The sequence below is a fragment of the Urocampus carinirostris genome, chromosome 16 (assembly GCF_059441175.1).
Source record: "Urocampus carinirostris isolate Australia breed hairy pipefish chromosome 16, RoL_Ucar_1.0, whole genome shotgun sequence".
Classification (NCBI taxonomy): domain Eukaryota; kingdom Metazoa; phylum Chordata; class Actinopteri; order Syngnathiformes; family Syngnathidae; genus Urocampus; species Urocampus carinirostris.
The window spans coordinates 10,062,324-10,082,615 of record NC_142364.1 but is presented as its reverse complement, the minus strand read 5'-3'; the positions used below and the strand labels follow the sequence as shown (position 1 = coordinate 10,082,615).

Below are 20,292 nucleotides of genomic sequence, written 5' to 3'. Positions count from 1 at the left end.
TCTGTCTTTCACCTCTTCTGCTTTCCCGACTACCGTATTTTCCGCACTATAAGGCGCACCGGGTTATAGGGCGCACCCCGAAAAAATAGTTTTTGGTCCTATATTTTCCATACATAAGGCGCACCGGATTATAAGGCGCTACAATGGGAACGTGGACAAAACAGTCAGATGGTTCAGTCCAACTTATTACCCCCTTAACATTCCCAAAGCTTGCAAAGACGCAAATACGTGTCAAGAACACGTGCGGATGCGGTGTCCGTACGATGTCACTCAAATGCATCGTTCCAAATATCATTCGGAAGGTTAAAGTCTTGGGATTCAAGAGATGCCAACCATTCCTTAGTTTTTATTTTCTTTTACGTGCGCGACTTTACTGTGCGTATGAAAATAAACACTTGGAATTGAGTTGAATTTAAAAATAGACACTCCATTCCATCCATTATCTGCACCGCTTATCACAGAAACATCGAGTTCAGTCTGAAACAAGATACAGGGATAATATATAGCCGGAGTAGCTCACCGAAGTCGTTGTGTTCAATAATAATGTGCAGCCGTGCTCCTTTTATATCTGGAGTTTAGTAAATCCAGGAGAATAAAATATTTACAAATACAAAATAGTAAAAAAAATGCTCTCTGTATGCCGTCAGCCACGTGCTATACGGATTCATTTTTCCGGCCAATTGCAGGCTTTGTTTCGCCCCTTTAGCCTATGCGAGCCTGTAAATGATAAAAAGGATCCGCCCCCTTTACCTCTGAATAACTTTAGCCAATAGTGATCGATTCAAATGATGATTGACACATTGGTTAGCCAATGAAACGCCGGTATATGAATCCCAGCATACACCGCGGACTACTCCGCGTTCGGGGGGAAATCGAGTCGGCGGCTGCAAGTCAGTTGGAAGGCTTTGCGACTTAATGTTGATCCATATATAAGGCGCACTGTATTATAAGGCGCATGGTCAGCTTTTGAAAAAAATAAAGGCTTTTAGGTGCGCCTTATAGTGCGGAAAATACGGTACTTGATTCAGGTAGGAATTAAAAACACACAGGTATGATCATAGGTCTTTGAGTATCGGATTCTTAAATCTGTCTTTCCCCTTTTTCTGATTTCCTGACTATTTTAGTCTGTCAGGAGTCGGAAAAACGCAGGAATGGTAAAAATACTCTGAAGATATATACCGAAGAACGCTAAAGCACATGAACTCGGGAGCGTGTGTGTGCGCGCTTTGTTCCGCCCACCCGACAAGCTCCGAGATCACTCGCACGGAAGAAGAAACAAGCGCTTTGAAATCCGACATTAGCTTTCAGACTGCAAAAAAAAGTTCTCTGCGGTTAAAGTTTTAGGGATTTGAAAAACAGACACCCACAAAAACAGAGGGAGCGAAAATAAAGCTAAGCGCCAGAGGCTACCGGTGATTTGACCCTGTTTTAGAGCGTCGATCATTCATAGTTTTACATTGTAGTGTTGATTTTGATGCAGCGGCATGGCGGTTGAGTGGTTAGCACGTCCGCCACACAGAGTTCTGAGGCCATGGGATCAAACCTTCCTGTGTGGAGTTTGCATGTTCTCCCCGTGCCATTTTAGAGCTTTGATCATTCATAGTCTTACATTGTATTGTTGATTTTGATGCAGCGGCATGGCGGTCGAGTGGTTAGCACGTCCGCGGCACAGTTCTGAGGTCATGGGATCAAACCTTCCTGTGTGGATTTTACATGTTCTCCCCGTGCTATTTTAGAACTTCGATCATTCATAGTTTTACATTGTAGTGTTGATTTTGATGGAGCGGCATGGCTTTCGAGGGGTTAGCACGTCCGCGACAGAGTTCTAAGGTCATGGGATCAAACCTTCCTGTGTGGATTTTACATGTTCTCCCCGTGCTATTTTAGAACTTCGATCATTCATAGTTTTACATTGTAGTGTTGATTTTGATGCAGCGGCATGGCGGCAGAGTGGTTAGCACGTCCGCCACACAGTTCTGAGGTCATGGGATCAAACCTTCCTGTGTGGAGTTTGCATGCTCTCCCCGTGCTATTTTAGAGCTTCGATCATTCATAGTTTTACATTGTAGTGTTGATTTTGATGCAGCGGCATGGCGGTCGAGTGGTTAGCACGTCCGCGACAGAGTTCTAAGGTCATGGGATCAAACCTTCCTGTGTGGATTTTACATGTTCTCCCCGTGCTATTTTAGAACTTCGATCATTCATAGTTTTACATTGTAGTGTTGATTTTGATGCAGCGGCATGGCGGTTGAGTGGTTAGCACGTCCGCGACAGAGTTCTGAGGCCATGGGATCAAACCTTCCTGTGTGGATTTTACATGTTCTCCCCGTGCTATTTTAGAACTTCGATCATTCATAGTTTTACATTGTAGTGTTGACTTTGATGCAGCGGCATGGCGGGCGAGTGGTTAGCACGTCCGCCACACAGTTCTGAGGTCATGGGATCAAACCTTCCTGTGTGGAGTTTACATGTTCTCCCCGTGCTATTTTAGAACTTCGATCATTCATAGTTTTCCAATGTAGTGTTGTAGTATAGCCGAAGGAGTACTAGGGCTGCACCATTAACTGAAATCGAATTGATACTGCTGCAGCGGCATGGCGGTTGAGTGGTTTGCACGTCCGCGGCACAGTTCTGAGGTCATGGGATCAAACCTCCTGTGTGGAGTTTGCATGTTCTCCCCGTGCTTGCGTGGGATTCCTACAGGCACTCTGGTTTCCTCCCACATTCCAAAAACATGCATTTTAGGTTAATTGGCCAGTCCAAATGCTCCCTAGGTGTAAGTGAGCGAGTTGACTGTCCCTGTGTGCCCTGTGACTAGCTGGAAACCAGTTGAAAGTGTCCCTTGTCCCCTGGGATGGGCTCCAGCACCCCCGCGATCCTACTGAGGATAAGCAGTGCAGATGAGAGAGTAAGAGAAAATGAAATAGAGTAGATAGAGAGAAAAAAATGGAGAAAGAGATAAAGAAAGAGTGTTAAAATAAACTGCGATGGCTGCATGTGGTTGAGAGAGGTTAATACGATCATACTGAATGGTTCCTAGTGGTTTCGCCGCAGTCCTATTCCGTATAAATTGATTATGTAAGACATGGCTACACTTGTGGACAGTGTTCCCTCTAAGCTGCGCGCGTGCGCAATTGCGCACTGCTCGCACATTCTCGGCGCACAAAAATGAGGGCTCAAAATTACTAATTAAGAAGCGACTTAAGTCAAAGTTACAGTGCATGAAGGTCAAAATACACGGGTTCCCCTGACGTTGTGTCCTAAATGCCGTATTTTGAAGTCGGGTAAAGTTGAGTAACGTTTTTTGTTAAAAGCCTGTTTGTTCTGTCTTGTCCCTGAGTTTTGGACGACTTTTATTTTGGTAAATAAAAGTTTTGATCGTCAACGCAATTGAGTTCTACCTTCCTGCCTCCGTTCTGGTCCGGTCCCCCTCGTGACAAGAACGAAGTTGAGTAAAGTTAGTAGAGTTTGTCGAGAACCGGCTTCTTCGGCACGGCTCACTAAAAGGAACCGGCTCTTTCGGGTCCTAAACGGCTCTTCGGGTAGTTTTTGCTTCTTTCATTCCAACATGACCAAATATGATGTAAAATGATGCACAAAATGACTTAAAGGAAGGAGGGAATAGAACAAAAAAGAAAACAATACCAAAATGAAAAAGTAGTGAAAAGCTGAGACAAAAAGAAACAAAAGGAAGAGAAAAAAAAAGAAGGAAAAATTTAGAAAAAAGAAAAGAAATTTTTTTTAGGAAAAAAGTAAATAGAGAACAAAAAGAAAAAAGCAACAGCTTGGAAAAAATAAACACAATGAGATTTTTTTTTTAAGGAATTAAAAAAAAGTAGAAAAAAAGAAGAAAAAGTTTGTGTTGCGTTCAAATCATTTCCAATGATACCAAGTCAATCTTGTTGCCAACATGGTACTTCCACTAAAAAATGTGATTAAGTACAGTTCTTTATCTTACAACCGACTAAATAAGCCCCCCAAAATGTTAATATTATGCGACAAAATATATCAGGAATTATCTTGCCACACTTGGGATTATGGTAGCCCACTGTTGTTTCAAGCGTTGCTCACTGACTTTGTGTGAATGCTCAGACCCGTGGAAAATTACAGGGCACATTTTCAGTTTTCGCGGGTGGTCTCGGTCCCCGTTAACCGCCATAACCGAGGGATTACTGCATTAAAATATGCATTTTCAAGGATTTCAAGCACCCGAACTAACCCTGACACAAGGAAATGACCAATTTTCAAAAGTTACCGGTGAGCAAGGCGTGGTAGTGCAGCCCCCGTTCCTTATCCTGGTGCGAGCACACGTCGAACAGGTAAGCCTTAATGGGCCCGTCGATGAAGTCGGCGGCAAAATCGAAAAGCACCACGCCGAGCATCACCAGGACGATCGCCCAAGTCCGACGCGCCGATCTGTCGCTGATGAGTGCTGCGGGAAAACAAAGAAAAAACAGAATTTTAAGAAAATAACAGGAAGAAAATGAATTTCAGTAGAGAGAAGGGAGTGTAGAACTGCTGAGGAGACCTGAGAGGGAAACTTGAGAAGGAGATTTGGGAGCAATGTTCCTTGTCATTTTCCAGGGGTCATTGAGCAACGCTTGAAACAACAGTGAGCAACGGAAATCCCAAGTGTGGCAAGATAATTCATTATCTAACATAATATTAACATTTTTGGGGGCTTATTTCGTCGGTTGTAAGATACAGAACTGTACTTAATCACATTTTTAGTGGAAGTAAGATGTTGGCAACAAGATTCACTTGATATCATTGGAAATGATTTGAATGCAACACAAACTTTTTCTCATTTTTTCCGTGTTTTTTTTCTACTTTTTTTTTAAATTCCTTTAAAAAAATCTCATTGTGGTTTTTTTTTCCGAGCTGTTACTTTTTTCTTTTTGTTTTTTATTTACTTTTTTCCTACATTTCTTTCTTTTCTGGCTTTTTTCTAAATGTTTCTTTCTTTTTTTTTTTCTCTTCCTTTTGTTTCTTTTTGTCTCAGCTTTTCACGACTTTTTCATTTTGGTATTTTTTTCTTTTTTGTTCTATTCCCCCCTTCCTTTATGTCATGTTGTGCATAATTTTACAAAATATTTGGTCATGTTGGGATTAAAGAAGCAAAAACACCCGAAAGAGCCGGTTCCTTTTAGTGAGCCGAGCCGAAGAAGCCGGTTCTCGACAAACTCTACTAACTTTACTCAACTTCGTTCTTGTCACGAGGGGGACCGGACCAGAACGGAGGCAGGAAGGTAGAACTCAATTGCGTTGACGATCAAAACTTTTATTTACCAAAATACAAGTCGTCCAAAACTCAGGGACAAGAAAGAACAAACAGGCTTTTAACAAAAAAACGTGCAAACACAGGTTTCTTCGGACTCAAACAAAACAGGACAGAGCAAAACAGAACGGGAAATGCAGACAGAAAATGCAATGAGCCAGCACCCGCAAAACCCACAACCCACCCTTAAGTAGCACAGTTAGGAAGGTAGGCAATTGTGGTTTTCCTTTGTTCTGTTTGCTGCTGGTGTCTTTGATATTGTGCAGATAGCTCCCAGTTAGCGTGGAGGCTGTCGAAGGCTTCCGGTTTTGTTTGCTCCAGGTTAGCCCCAGTTAGCTTAAGGCTAGTCGATTCTCTGCTGGGTTTGTGTTTGTTGCCATAGCCATTTTTTGTTGTTTTTTGGTCAGCCAGCCTCATGTTTTTCTGGTGATCAGTCCCAGTTAGTCTCCATTAGCAGCCGGTTAGCCAGCTAGCCTGCCAAGTGCATTGGTTCATTCCCTGTTAGGTTTGTGTTTGTTGCCATAGCCATTTTTTTGTTGTTGGTTCGAGGTTAGCCCGGCTGCTTTCTGCAGTTTTTTGGTCAACCAGTCTCACGTTTTTCTGGTGATCAGTCCCAGTTAGTCCCCATTAGCAGCCGGTTAGCCAGCTAGCCTGCCGTGTCCATTAGTTTATTCCAGGCTAAGTTTATTGCAAGCCAGGACTAAGATAGCCGACCGAGGTCCCCAGAATTGGGACCTGACCACTCCAGAGTCACAAGGCTTGAAGAGCTTGTGGTTCTCTCCGTCCTTGTTGTCTGGATGAGAAAAACCGCTGTGGCCAAAAGTGATAGGATCATGGCTTTCTTCATCTTCCCGTGCTGCATCTCACACACCCCTCTTTGTTCTTAGAGGTACGCAAGAATAGATAACACAACGTGTCTTTGGTGTTTTGGGCAAATATTCCATGTTGGCACGCTATAAAAATAATTCCTGATCATTTAAAAGATTCGATGATTTTAAAACCGGGTTTTTGGATCAGTATATTAACCGAATTTCTTCCCCCTCCCCATTTGCTAACACTTGTGTCCACGATAGGCTTTATTCTTTTGTAAGATTCAATTTTCCTAGTCATATAAATAAAACATAGTTTGTTAAAATCAAACCACGTGGCATTATTTATTTGTGGTCATATTAATTTTCTTTTGGACTGAGCATTCATTATCCTTATCAATGAACTGCAAAATAGATAAATTAAAGCTAAAATGCAAGAATGGAGTATTTCTTTCTTCATGATAAATTTTATACACAAAAAGAAGTTATTTCAGGAACTAATTCGGGGAGAAATCGTGAGCACCACCTGCTGGCCGGATTGGTAACCACCCGAGTCGATTGTGAACCTCATCTCATCTTATCTCATTAGCTGCATCGCTTATCCTCAGTAGGGTCGCGGGGGTGCCGGAGCCAATCCCAGCAATCATCGGGCAGTGGGCAGGGGACACCCTGAACTGGTTGCCGGCCAATCGCAGGGCACACAGGGACAGACAACTCACTCGCTCATTAAGACCTAGGGACAATTTGGACCGGCCAATCCACCTGAAATGCATGTCTTTGGAATGTGGGAGGAAACCGGAGTCCCCACGCAAGCACGGGGAGAACATACAAACTCCGCACAGGAAGTCCGGTAGCTGGATTTGAACCCACCCAGGAGGTTCCCAAGACCTTAGAACTGTGCCGGACACGCGCTAACCACTGCGCCGCCGTGCTGCCCCGATTCTGAACCAAATAGATATAATGCAAAGCAATTTTCTCTACATTACCCTGGCTGCTTACTGCATGCTTTTTTTCCCGCCTTATCTTGATCGTCCCGGTTACCCCGTCAGCTCTTTGTGTGTTGTTTTTGGCTGCTTATACAGATAAAAAAATTGTTTTATATGAAAGTGTTTTTTAAAACTAGGGAGGCGCTCAATATTACACTGTCCCTTTAATATTCTGTTCACAGAAAAGTAACACAGCTGTTTTTCTTCGATTGCGTTCTTGTTAACTACGTTTGCCGTTCTCGTGATCCCGCCTGGCCGATACAATATCCATTATCTTAATCAATAAAGATTTCTTTGAATGACTGAAGATTTTTTTTTTTAAAGGAAGCAGGCGCTAAGTATTACGCACTGTCCCTTTAATGTTCTGTTCCCCGGAGAGTAACACAGCTCATGAGGTTTCCTGTTTTTCCTCAATGGCGTCCTTGTTAGCTACCAGTGCCGTTCTCGTGATCCTGCCAAGCAGATGTATTACACATTAGCTGAATCGCAGGTGTCAAACAGGCGGCCCGCGGGCCAGATCGGGCCCGCTGAGGGATTGAATCCGGCCCGCGAGACAACACGCAGAGAAGCGCAAGAGAAAAATGAGCTGCAGGTTGAAATATGTCAACTTGATGTTGGCAAAGCCAGGTGCCTCGAACAAAGACACTGTACTTCTATATCTCTCTCTCTCTCTCTCTCTCTCTCTCTCTCTCTCTCTCTCTCTCTCTCTCTGTCTCTGTCTCTCTCTCTCTTTTCCACCCCTTTTCTCTCACTCTCTGTCTCTGTCTCTTTCACTCTCTGTGTCTTTCTTTTTCTCTTCCTTTGTTGTTCTTTGCCTGTTTCTCTCTCTGTGTCTTTTTAACTTCTTTTGCTCTAACTTTATTGTTTCCTTTTCTCTCTCTTCTCTTTCTCTCTTCCTACCCTTCACACTTTCTTTTCTCTTTTCTCTCCTTCTGTCTTTCTATTTGTCTTTGGATTTCTTTACTCCTCTCCTTTTTTCCCCATCTCTCACGACTTTTTATCTCTGTTGTTTCTCTCTCTCTCTCTCTCTCTCTCTCTCTCTCTCTCTCTCACTATTTTCCACCCCTTTTCTCTCACTCTCTGTCTCTGTCTCTTTCACTCTCTGTGTCTTTCTTTTTCTCTTCCTTTGTTGCTCTTTGCCTTTTTCTCTCTGTGTGTCTTTTTAACTTCTTTTGCTCTAACTTTATTGTTTCCTTTTCTCTCTTTTCTCTTTCTCTCTTCCTACCCTTCACACTTTCTTTTCTCTTTTCTCTCCTTCTGTCTTTCTATTTGTCTTTGGATTTCTTTACTCCTCTCCCTTTCTTTTCCCCCTCTCGCACGACTTTTTATCTCTGTTGTTTCTCCCTCTCTCTCTCTCTCTCTCTCTCTCTCTCTCTCTCTCTCTCTCTCTCTCTCTCTCTCTCTCTCTCTCTCTCTCTCTCTCTCTCTCTTTTCCACCCCTTTTCTCCCACTCTCTGTCTCTTTCACTCTCTGTGTCTCTCTTTCTCTTCCTTTGTTGCTCTTTGTCTCTTTCTCTCTCTGTGTCTTTTTAACTTTTGCTCCAACTTCCTTTTTTCCTTTTCTCTCTTTTCTCTTTCTCTCTTCATACCCTTCGCACTTTCTTTTCTCTTTTCTCTCCTTCTGTCTTTCTATTTGTCTTTGGATTTCTTTACTCCTCTCCCTTTCTTTTCCCCCTCTCTCACAACTTTTTATCTCTTTTGTTTCTCCCTCTCTCTCCCTCTCTCTCTTTTTCTTTCTTTGTCCCGCCCTCTCTCCTTTTCCCTCCCTCTTTCTCTTATTTCTTTATCTCTCTTTTTCTTTCTCTTTGAGCCCCGACAGAATGTTTGTTCTATCGTGTAATGAGTTTGACACCCCTGATCTAAATCAATATGTAGATTTCTTTAATAAATGACGTTTTTTTTTTACCACTAGTGGGCCTTAAATATTACACACTGTCCCTTTATTATAAAGTTCACGGAACCACAGCTCATGAGGATTCCTGTTTTCCTTCAATGGCGTCCTTGTTAACTACCAGTGCGGTTCTCGTGATCCCGCCTGGCAGAGATTTCTTTTCTTTACCCTTTTTCTCTTTTTTTTCGCCTTTTGTCATCAAGCAGCAGCCAGCAGCAAATTCCTTCAGTCATAAGCTTTAAACGTGACCGGGAACCGACGCGGGTGGTAGGATTCTTGACACCTTACGTAAAAATGGCGTCATTGGACTTGTGTCAGAAGACTAATAGACTATTAGAGAACCCTCGTGCAATAATGTTAGCATAGCTGGTTAGAGAAGCTAGCAACTGACCTTGCTTTGAGCCGGTCAAGTCTCTGGAGCATCACTTTTGTAGGTGTCAATACATTTTCCGAATGGCCAGAAAAAGAGCCTTACATTTCTCATCTCATCTCATCTCATTACCGCTTATCCTCATTAGGGTCGCGGGCGGGGGGCTGGAGCCCACCCCAGCCATCTCCGGGCAGTGGGCATGGGACACCCTGAACTGGTTGCCAGCCAATCGCAGGGCACACAGGGACAGACAACTCATTCGCTCATTCACACCGAGGGACAATTTGGACCGGCCAATCCACTTGAAATGCATGTTTTTGGAATGTGGGAGGAAACCGGAGTGCCCGCAGGAAACCCACGCAAGCACGGGGAGAACATACAAACTCCGCACAGGAAGGCCAGTAGCTGGATTTGAACCCACGACAGGTTCCCATGACATGAACTGTGCCGCACAAGCGCTAACCACTGTGCCGCCGTGCTGCGAGCCTTACATTTGGAACTTGAAAATACATTCCTGTTCTAAGACAAACTCATTTGGGCTCCGGGGGCTGCATGGTAGGAAAAAGAAAACTCACGGGGACCGGATAGTAGATTAAAGAAAAAGAGAAAGAAAAAGAGAGTGAAAGAGGTCGAGACAGAGAAAGAGAAAGAAAGAGCGATAAAGAAACAGAAAGAAAGAGAGAGTCAAAGGAGAGGGAGTGAGAAAGAGAGGAAGGGAGGGAGAAAAGAGAAAAAAAGAGAGAGGGAGAAAAGAGAAATGAGAGAGAGTGAGTAAAAGGGAGAGAAAGAAAGAAAAGAGAGAGAAATAAACTATAAGAGAGAGAACGAGAGAGAGAGAGAAGGGAGAGAGCCAGAAAGAAAGAGTTATACAACAAAACATTGAAACAAGAGAGAGAGAAAGAGAGAGAGAGAAGAAATGAAAAAAAGAAAGAGAGAGAAAAAATGAGTGAAAGAGAGGGACAGCAAGATAAAACAATGAGAGAAAGACTGAAAGAGAGAAAGAGAGAGAGAGAGAGAGAGAGAGAGAGAGACTATAGAGAGGGTTAGGAGAGAGGGACTTTGAGAAATAGAGACAGAAAGAGAAAGAAAGAAAAACAAAGAGACAGAGAAAAAGAGAGAGAGGGGGAGAGAAAAGAGAGTAAAAAAGAGGGAAAGAGAAGAGAGAGAGTGAGAAAGAGGAAGAAAATAAAGAGAGAAAGGAAAGAGAGACAATTAGGATCCAAGGCTATACCAGTCGAGGCGACTCCACTCACCTGAAATGAAGACGTCCCCGTTGAGGAACATGGTGATGCCCACCAGCATGAGGAGTCCCAACGCCAGGATGTAGGGCCTCCGCCGGCCCCACCGGGAGCGGCAGTGGTCGCTGGCCGACCCGATGACGGGCTGCAGGAGAAAACCCAAAATGGGACTGATCAGCCACACCAAGCTGTACATACTCCTGGGCAATCCCACGCTGAGCAGAACCGGGGTCACGAAAGCCGCCTCCACCGCGTAGCAGAACTCCCTTCCGAACATCACCAAGCCGTGCAGGATCAAGCGACCCCGGGACCGCCTGGGGGGTTCCACCTGCCCGAAGACCGGACCCTCTGCGCCGTCCCCGTAATACTCCTCGGAGCTTTTCGAATCCCGCGGTTCCGGGACCCGGCACGGCTGGGCCCGGACCGACTGGTCCTCGGATAAGAGGGTCATCTTCGGACTGGGAGGGTCTGCGGACCCGGTCCTGGAAAGGGGAGCGGATCCGATTACTGCATAGTAGACCCTGACGGTTTTAAGGGTCCTTGCCGGCCCGTCTGGGGAGAGTGAGCTTCTGGAAGAAAGGGAGGAGGAGAGAAGTTAGCGGTATTTATGAGATTAGAGTTAGGTTCTTCCCCCTCAGTGGGCCAAGCTAAGCCGCCCCCTCCCCGGGGCCGTTCCTGGGAAATTTGGAGGACTCACGAGGAAAACTCTCGAAGGGTTTCTACACCTTTTTCACAACCCGATTCAAGCACTTTTTCAAGAACTTTCAAAGGCGATTTTTCACATTTTCTCCAGTACCATTAAAAGATGAAATCTGTTGTTTGAGGTCACTTCTCAAATATGTCTCCAATCTTCACCCGTGTTTTTCAGGTCCACAAATATAACGTATTTTCCGCACTATAAGGCGCACCTAAAAGCCTTTATTTTTTTCAAAAGCTGACCGTGCGCCTTATAATACAGTGCGCCTTATATATGGATCAATATTAAGTTAAGACTAGATTTTCCCCTGAAGGCAAAGTAGTCCGCGGTGTATGCTGGGATTTATATACCGGCGTTTCGTTGGCTAACCAATGTGTCAATCATCATTTGAATCGATCACTATTGGCTAAAGTTATTCGGAGGTAAAGGGGCGGATCGTTTTTATCATTTACAGGCTGGCATAGGCTAAAGGGGCGAAACAAAGCCTGCAATTGGCCGAAAAAGATGAATGTGAATCACACGATGGGTTGCACTACGGCATGGAGAAAACATTTTCTACTATTCTGTATTTGTAAATATTTGACTCTCCTGGATTTACTACACTCACGGTTGGAAGAAGACCATGGTTACGTATCATTATTGAAGGTGATGGCTGCAAGAGAACTTAGGTGAGCTATGCGGATTTATATTTTCCCGGTATCTTGTTTTAGAACGATCTTGATGTTTCTGTGATGAGTCTATTTTTAAACTCAATTCAATTCAAAGTGTTTATTGTCATATGCACGGTAAAGAACCCCGTTTCCCTGCGCAATAAAATTCGTACTTTGCTGTCCACACAGTGGCCAGCGAAAAATAAAATGGAAACTAAGAAATGTTTGTTTGGCGACATCTGACACATATTTGCTTCTTTGCAAGCTTTGGGAATGTTAAGGGGGTAATAAGTTGGACTGAACTATCTGACTGTTTTGTCCACGTTCCCATTGTAGCGCCTTGTAATGCGGTGCGCCTTATGTATGGAAAATAAGACAATTTTTTGCGGGTGAGCCCTATAACCCGGTGCGCCTTATAGTGGGGAAAATACGGTAATTGAAATATGCGATTTTCAATCTTGAATTTATCGAGACATAAGATTTTTAGGATCTGTAAGTCAATCGTAAAAAATATTTGTGGATCTAAACAATAGCTGTGTAAATATTTTGGAAACAAAGCCTACTCATCACAGGACTACCATAGGATGCATGTGTAGGTACAATTAATGTGTAATACATGTACAGTATACAGGATTAAATAATATCAATAAATATACATCCATCCATCCATTATCCGCACCGCTTATCCTCAGTAGGGTCGCGGGAGTGCTGGAGCCCATCCCAGCCATCCTCGGGCAGTGGGCAAGGGACACCCTGAACTGGTTGCCAGCCAGTCGCAGGGCACACAGGGACAGACAATGTGCTCGCTCATTCACACCTAGGGACAATTTGGACTGGCCAATTCACCTGAAATGCATGTTTTTGGAATGTGGCAGGAAACTGGAGTGCCCGGGGAAAACATGCAAACTCCGCACAGGAAGGTTGGTAGCTGGATTTGAACCCATGACCTCAGAACTGTGCCACACACACGCTAACCACTGCGCTGCCCCATAAATGTACATGTAGAGGAAAAAATAAATTGTACTTACCTTTTTTTGGTGTGACGTGACTTGGGCTGGTATAGTGCAGTAGCGGGTGGATGCAGAAGGGGGAGGAAAACAGCGGATTATAATGAAAACTTGATAAAGAGGTGATTGACGATCTTTTTTTAATAAACCCAATTGGTATCAGGCATGCAATTTAACGGGCGTAGCCATTCATGTTCCTCCTTTAAAAAAACTTGCTAATTGCAAGCTTCTTTTTCATAGTTGTTATTGTTTTTTTTTTTCTCCTTTTAGCAATACTGCAAGCCTTAGCACCCATAGAAAATAAATACTGTAAAAACATACAGTATTGTATCGCTGAACCACCAAGTCTTTACGGAGCACATAAGATTATGAACCGAATGAAGAAAAAGGCATTGTGGGAGGTAGTTTTTCACATTTAGGAAATTAAATCCCAATGAGAAAACAAACCTTTAAATAATCCAAATGATTTATAACCTGCTGGAATTGATCATTTATACTAAGGGTCGTAAACCTATGGCTCGTGAGCCATATATGACTCGGATATCAAACAGAAATTGGGTGGAGTATATACAGCACACAATTTTAACTTAAATTTAGAGTGAAGGATTCACACCTGCAGACCCTGTTGTGTCTATAAACCCATAAATAATCCTTTACAGGGAAGCTTATAAAACAATATAACTTCATTTTTGAGATACTTCATGATAAAAAGCCACAGAACAAACTTTAAATACCCAGTAGCTCTTGCAAAGAATGTAGAGCAATTTGATTGGGTGAGTGTGAGGAATGGGCGGAGCTATACACGTTCTCCTTTGCCCAGGGTTGTCTGCGCTGAAGGTAATAAAGTTTGTATCCTTCATTCTAGTACTTTTTGACATTTTTACCGACCCCTAATGTATACTGTACTTCCATTGATTGTTTAATGATTGTTAAATTATTCTGCAGATGATCTTTAGGTGTACATTTTCCTATTTTATTATGAATAGAAGAAATCATATCTTAAAAGGAGAAAAAAATTGAAGAAAGTTCAGCTGTATTTTCTGCTAATGGAATATTTTTTGCAGCGTATGTCAAGTACAATATATTTTCAATGAAAACAAATATGTGTTAAAATAATAAGTGATCATTTTTTTGTAACGGGATTCAAACACACTTCACAGCAGGGAGAGCAGTGATCTGTTGTCGATGACATATGAAAAGGCATTGAGTTTCATGTCATTGCTATGGCATCGTCAAGCCACCAGAGAGCAGTGTCGGCGTCATATTTACAGACTTGTTGAGAAACATGGCAACAATTACAGGCATTTACAAGCGCTTCAACCGAAATTCAAGCACTTTTCAGTCCCTGAAAATACAACTTTAAAATTCGAGTAATTTTAAGGATTTCAAGCACCCGTACAAACCCTGACAAAGATTTATTTTGGGTGGGTCAATGTCAACACATTTTTTGGGGTAGTTTGTAAAAAAAAAAAAACATTTTCTATGAGTTTAAAACAAAATGACCAGTATTTGTCCCCTTTTATTTCCTATTTTTTTTTTTTTTTGTATCCATTTTTCAAGAATTTAAAACTAAAAAAAAACCCGACACACTTTAAAATGATGCCCTTTCGCTCAATACTCGACATATGTGACAACCTTGGACCGTATCAAAAAAAATAAAACTTCCGCACTTAAACTTAAGTGCACCTCTCGTCAATCCAGCAACATTTTCGAATGACCTTGAAGAGCTTCAAGGTCATTAACCAAAAGGCACTTTTCTCTAAGGGGTCTTCCTCCACAGGTCGGCGAGACATTATTGTATGCTTTGAAATCTTCCACTACTGGATTTTTTCATTTTCTTGCTAATATTTTATTATTTTTTTTATGTACGGAGACCCTTCGCTGCTTCCTGCTCTGCCAATATAGAGGCAAATGGTCTTCTTTGTCATTGATATCAATGCATCGTGCATTGTGTTCTGACCAGACATATCGGGAGGCATTGTGGCAAGTGTTGAGGATATATGGAGAGGATGGCAGGTTGCTTGTGTGAGGATAGTAGAGCTTGTGTGAGAGCAATGTTCCATCTAATTGCGCACTGACCGCACATTCTCAGCGCACAAGAAAATCTAGCCAGCTCACAAAAATCAGGGCTCGAAATTGCTAATTAAGAAGTGAATTAAGTCAAAGTTACAGTGTATGAAGGTAAAAATACAAGGGTTCCCCCGACGTTGTGTTCTAAATGCGGTATTTGGAAGTCAAGGTCGAAGTAGAACGAAGTTGAGTAAAGTCGGTAGAGTTTTTCGAGAACCGGCTCTTTCGGGTCCCAAACGGCTCTTCAGGTTGTTTTTGCTTCTTTAATCCCTACATGACCAAATATGATGTAAAATGATGCACAAAAATGACTTAAAGGAAGGAGGGAAATAGAACAAAATAGAAAAAAATACCATGATGAAAAAGTAGTGAAAAGCTGAGAAAAAAAGGAAACAAAAGGAGAGAAAAAGAGAGCAGGGAAAATTCAGGAAAAAAAAGCCAGAAAAGAAAGAAACAAAGGAAAAAAGTAAATAGAGAACAAAAAGAAAAAAGTAACAGCTAGAAAAAATAAAAACAATGAGAGTTTTTTAAAGGAATTTAAAAAAAGGGAAAAAAGAAGAAAAAGTTTGTGTGAACGCTCAGACTCCTGGAAAATTACAGGGAACATTGGGTGTCAAACTCATTTGAGCTGGGGGCCACATGCTAGAAAAAAAACCTCATGGGGGGGCCATACCAGTAAATAAAGAGAAGGAGGAAAATCTAGAGCAGGAAAGGGATAGAGAGAACAAGTGAGAGAGTAGAAAGTAAGACAAAAAAGGGAGAAAGAGTGAGAGAAATAGAGAGAGCACATTAGAGAAAAAGAGAAAGGGTGGGTGAGAGAAAAAGAGGGAAAAGAAAAAACAAAGAAAGAAAAAGATGAATATGGTGAGAACTAGAGAGAGAGAAATCAGGCCCTGGTGCTAATCTAAGCTTAAAACACACTTCTATTCTATAGCATATGAATAACTTCTATTTTATGTTGATAATATAAGGGGATGCTGTCATAATAGTCTGTCGTTTTCAATAGTCTTTGATCTGTGCGGCCCTTTGAGACTCTTTGTGATTAAGGGCGTCACAAATAAACATGACTTGACTAGAAAAGAATAAGACAAAGAGAGAAAGAGAGAGGAAAAGAGTGGGCATAAGAATGAGAGAGTTAAGGAGAGGGAGTGAGAAAGACAGAGAAAAAGTAAGAAAAAAGGAGAGTGAAAGAGAAAAATGAAAGACATAAAAAAATAGAAAAAAGAGAGAAAGAGAGAGAGAAAATGAAAGAGAGAGAAAAAGTTAGAGAAAAAAAAAAGACAGTGAAAAGAGAGAGAAAGACAGTGAAAAGAAAGAGAGAGGCAGTGAAGAGAGAGAGAGAGAGAGAGAGAGAGAGAGAGAGAGAGAGAGAGAGAGAGAGAGAGAGAGAGAGAGAGAGAGAGAGAGAGAGAGAGAGAGAGAGAGAGAGAGAGAGAGAGAGAGAGAGAGAGAGAGAAATCCTTTTATAGTAAAAAGAAGCCTGATTGGCCCGACTTAATGATTGACATTTTAAGCCAGAGTCTGGTTTGGGCCCGGGCCCAAGATCTTACCTCTAATACACAGGTGTCAAAAAGGCGGCCCGCGGGCCATATCAGGCCCGCTAAAGGATTGAATCCGGCCTGCGGGACAGCACTCAGAGAAGCGCAAGAGAAAAACAAGCTGCAGGTTGAAATATGTCAACTTGATGTTGCCAAAGCCAGGTGCCTCGAACAAAGACACTGTACTTGTATTTCTTTCTTTCTCTCTCTCTCTCTCTCTCTCTCTCTCTCTCTCTTCCACCCATTTTCTCCCACTCTCTGTCTCTCTTTTTCTCTTCCTTTGTTTCTTTCTCTCTCTGTTTTTTTAACTTCTTTTGCTCTAACTTCTTATTTCCTTTTCTCTCTTTTCTCTTTCTCTCTTCCTATCTTTTGCACTTTCTATTCTCTTTTCTCTCCTTCTGTCTTTCTATTTCTCTTTGGATTTTTCTTCTTCTCCCTTTCTTTTTCCCCTCTCTCATGACTTTTTATCTCTTTTGTTTCTCACGCTCTCTCCCTCTCTCTCTTTTTCTTTCTTTGGCCCGCCCTCTCTCCTTTTCCCTCCCTCTTTCTCTATTTCTTTATCTCTCTTATTCTTTCTCTTTAATCTACTAGTCCGGCCCCCGACAGAATGTTTGTTCTATCGTGTGGCCCCCCGAGTTCAAATGAGTTTGACACCCCAGCTCTAATATAAACTTGATAAAATGGCATTTCATTGTAAAACAGTGAAGATGGTATTATTTCAAAAGGATTCAGTAGTTCTACAATTTTGATTTTCGGTGTATATACACTTGTGAAGAACTTGTGAGTTTCCAGTTATTTCTACAACTCTGATTTTTTTCTAAAAGAGTGATTGGAACAGATAGTTCTTTGTCACCAAAAACATTCACGAGGTTTGGTTCTTTTATTTTGGGTTAACGGAAAAAGTGATCAAATCTGCTGAGTCAGAATATACAAACAGCAGCGCTAATACTTGCTAGCATGTCCTTTGGCCATTTTCACTTTTGGTAGCCATCCAAAAGCGTCTGGTTGGGTCTTTGAATTGGTGCAGTTCAGTTAAATTTGATATCTTCCTGACATGGAATGTTTCTTCAGCATTGTGCACAAGTTCTCAATGGGGTTTAAGTCAGGACTTTGGAAAGGCCATTCTAAAACCTTAAGTCTAGCCCGATTTAGCCATTCCCTTACCACTTTTAATATGTCTTTGGGGTCATTTTCAACTGCGCCCAAGACACAATCTTCGGGCTGATGATTTTAGGTTATCTAGAAGATTTTGGAGGTAATCCTCCTTCTTCATTATCCCATTTACTCTCTGTAAAGCACCAGTTCCTTTGGCGGCAAAACAGCCCCACTGCATGATACTACCACCACAGTGCTTGACGGTAGGCTTGGTGTACTTGGGGTTAAAGGCCTCATCTTTTCTCCTCCGAACATGTTGCTAGGCATTGTGGCCAAAAAGCTTGATTTTTGTTTGGTCTGACCACAGAACGTTTCTCCAGAAGGTCCATGTGATCAGCAGCAAACTTCAGTCGAGCCTTAAGGTGCCGCGCTGTGTTCCAGCAGCTTCTAATTCTTGGCAGATCTGCATTTGGGTAAGTTGAATCTTCACCCTCCTGACCAATTTCCTCTCAGTAGCAGGTGATTTTGTTCCCGAACATTTGCTTTATTCCGATTTCGAAATCTTCGTTCAGTTTGGAAATTTCGGTTCGTTTAGCAATTTGCATACTCGGCAGCCAATCAGAAGCCTGCATCGAATAACTTTGTGCTTCCGGACTTTCCCGAGCGTTATAAGGTCGTGCATTTGCATATCATTGTCCAAATTAGACGCACAAAGAACACAAGAAAAATGGATACGTGGGTAGGAATCAAGCCCAAAACCTCACCCCCAGAAGAAAGATTCAAAAGAAGCTAACAAAATTGATGACGCTACAAAACGTAAACGTACATTAAAAGACAAAAGAAACTAAATATGAACTAAATGACTCAATTTTGTGCAGGCTTGGGGAGTAACGGAACACACGGAAATGCAAAAATGATGTTGGCAAGCTGTTTGGATTTATTTTCATTTTGTTTCTGTCGCATTTTATGTCCGTTTTGCCGGAGATCAAAGCCAGGAGAGAAAGCTTACCACGTGTTGTGAGTCATCATTTTTAGTTTCTTTTGTCTTTTATTAGCATATTTGGTATTGGAGTGATCCAAAAGTCATTGAAAGTAATCAAGTTAAAGTAACCCTACCCAACCCTGGTTTTGCCGGAGATCAAAGAGATCAAAGCCAGGAGAGAAAGCTTACCACGTGTTGTGAGTCATCATTTTTTTTCATTTTTAGTTTCTTTTGTCTTTTATTAGCATATTTGGTATTGGAGTGATCCAAAAGTCATTGAAAGTAATCAAGTTAAAGTAACCCTACCCAACCCTGGTTTTGCCGGAGATCAAAGAGATCAAAGCCAGGAGAGAAAGCTTACCACGTGTTGTGAGTCATCATTTTTTTTCATTTTTAGTTTCTTTTGTCTTTTATTAGCATATTTGGTATTGGAGTGATCCAAAAGTCATTGAAAGTAATCAAGTTAAAGTAACCCTACCCAACCCTGGTTTTGCCGGAGATCAAAGAGGTCAAAGCCAGGAGAGAAAGCTTACCACGTGGTGTGAGTCATCATTTTTAGTTTCTTTTGTCTTTTATTAGCATATTTGGTATTGGAGTCATCCAAAAGTCATTGAAAGTAATCAAGTTAAAGTAACCCTACCCAACCCTGGTTTTGCCGGAGATCAAAGAGATCAAAGCCAGGAGAGAAAGCTTACCACGTGTTGTGAGTCATCATTTTTAGTTTCTTTTGTCTTTTATTAGCATTTTTGGTATTGGAGTCATCCAAAAGTCATTGAAAGTAATCCAGTTAAAGTAACCCTACCCAACCCTGTGTATACTGATGTGGTGCAATGACATCTACTATGCAAAGGAGAACATCAAATCTGCGCATTGTAGCGCATTTTACCATCGATTGCACAGAACGAGCACAGCAGAACATGACATTTAAAGCAGTCCGACGAGATAGAGAGTTCCCGTTCCCCATTTGGTCGTCCCTATATGAAGAATTCTCTTTAATCATTGGAATTAGCGAGGGATGCGCGGCTATAGTCGCATAAAAGGGTTTGGCGTTATCGGGGCGCTTGTCACCATGATCCCTGCTCATTAGCAAGGCTCGGTTTGTATACATTAGGCCCTATCGCCACGGCGATCAATTTTTGCATTAAGAAGTGGTGCGGGTTTCTCTCCAGAGGCGTTCTCCCGAGGATGTTTTTCAGCTGAGGTTTCATAAATTGGATTACCGTATGAAACCATGCGATAAATTGCTGAACCGCATATATGATTTATGAAGTTAAAACGCGGAAGTTGAGGAGTTGTGATGAATGCGTGATTCGTCGGTGGGGAAAAATGCTAAAACGCGAATAAATAAATCGACACGATCGTAAAAATATGTCTATGAATAAAATGACGTTGCATTGGTGCAGGGTGTCAAACTCATTTGAGCTGGGGGCCACGTGCTAGAGACAAAAACACTCACAGGGGCCGGACTAGTAGGTTTAAGAAAAGAAGTAGAGGGAGAGGTAGAAAAAAAAGAGAGATGAGAACAAAGAGTAAGAGAGAGAAGGTAAGTCAAGTCAGGTTTATTTGTATAGCCGTTAATCACAAAGAGTCTCAAAGGGCTGCACAGACCACAAATTTTTGCAAACTTTTAGTGTATGTTTACGTTTTGTAACGTCATCAATTTTGTGAGCTTCTTTTGAATC

At 42.1% G+C, this 20,292-nt stretch overlaps 1 protein-coding gene across 1 annotated transcript in view; it reads right to left on the bottom strand.

Moving 5' to 3' along the window:
• The window catches only part of slc45a2 (solute carrier family 45 member 2), a 28,135-nt gene extending 16,967 nt beyond the window's left edge, over window positions 1-11,168 (bottom strand). Inside the window, exons 1-2 of the mRNA XM_088355951.1 lie at window positions 10,587-11,168; window positions 4,256-4,432 (exon numbers count right to left, since the gene is read on the bottom strand). Coding sequence (XP_088212077.1) covers window positions 4,256-4,432; window positions 10,587-11,022 — 613 coding nt within the window. The 5' untranslated portion in view covers window positions 11,023-11,168. The remainder of the gene's footprint in view (window positions 1-4,255; window positions 4,433-10,586) is intronic.
• Between the last annotated feature and the right edge of the window lie 9,124 nt (window positions 11,169-20,292).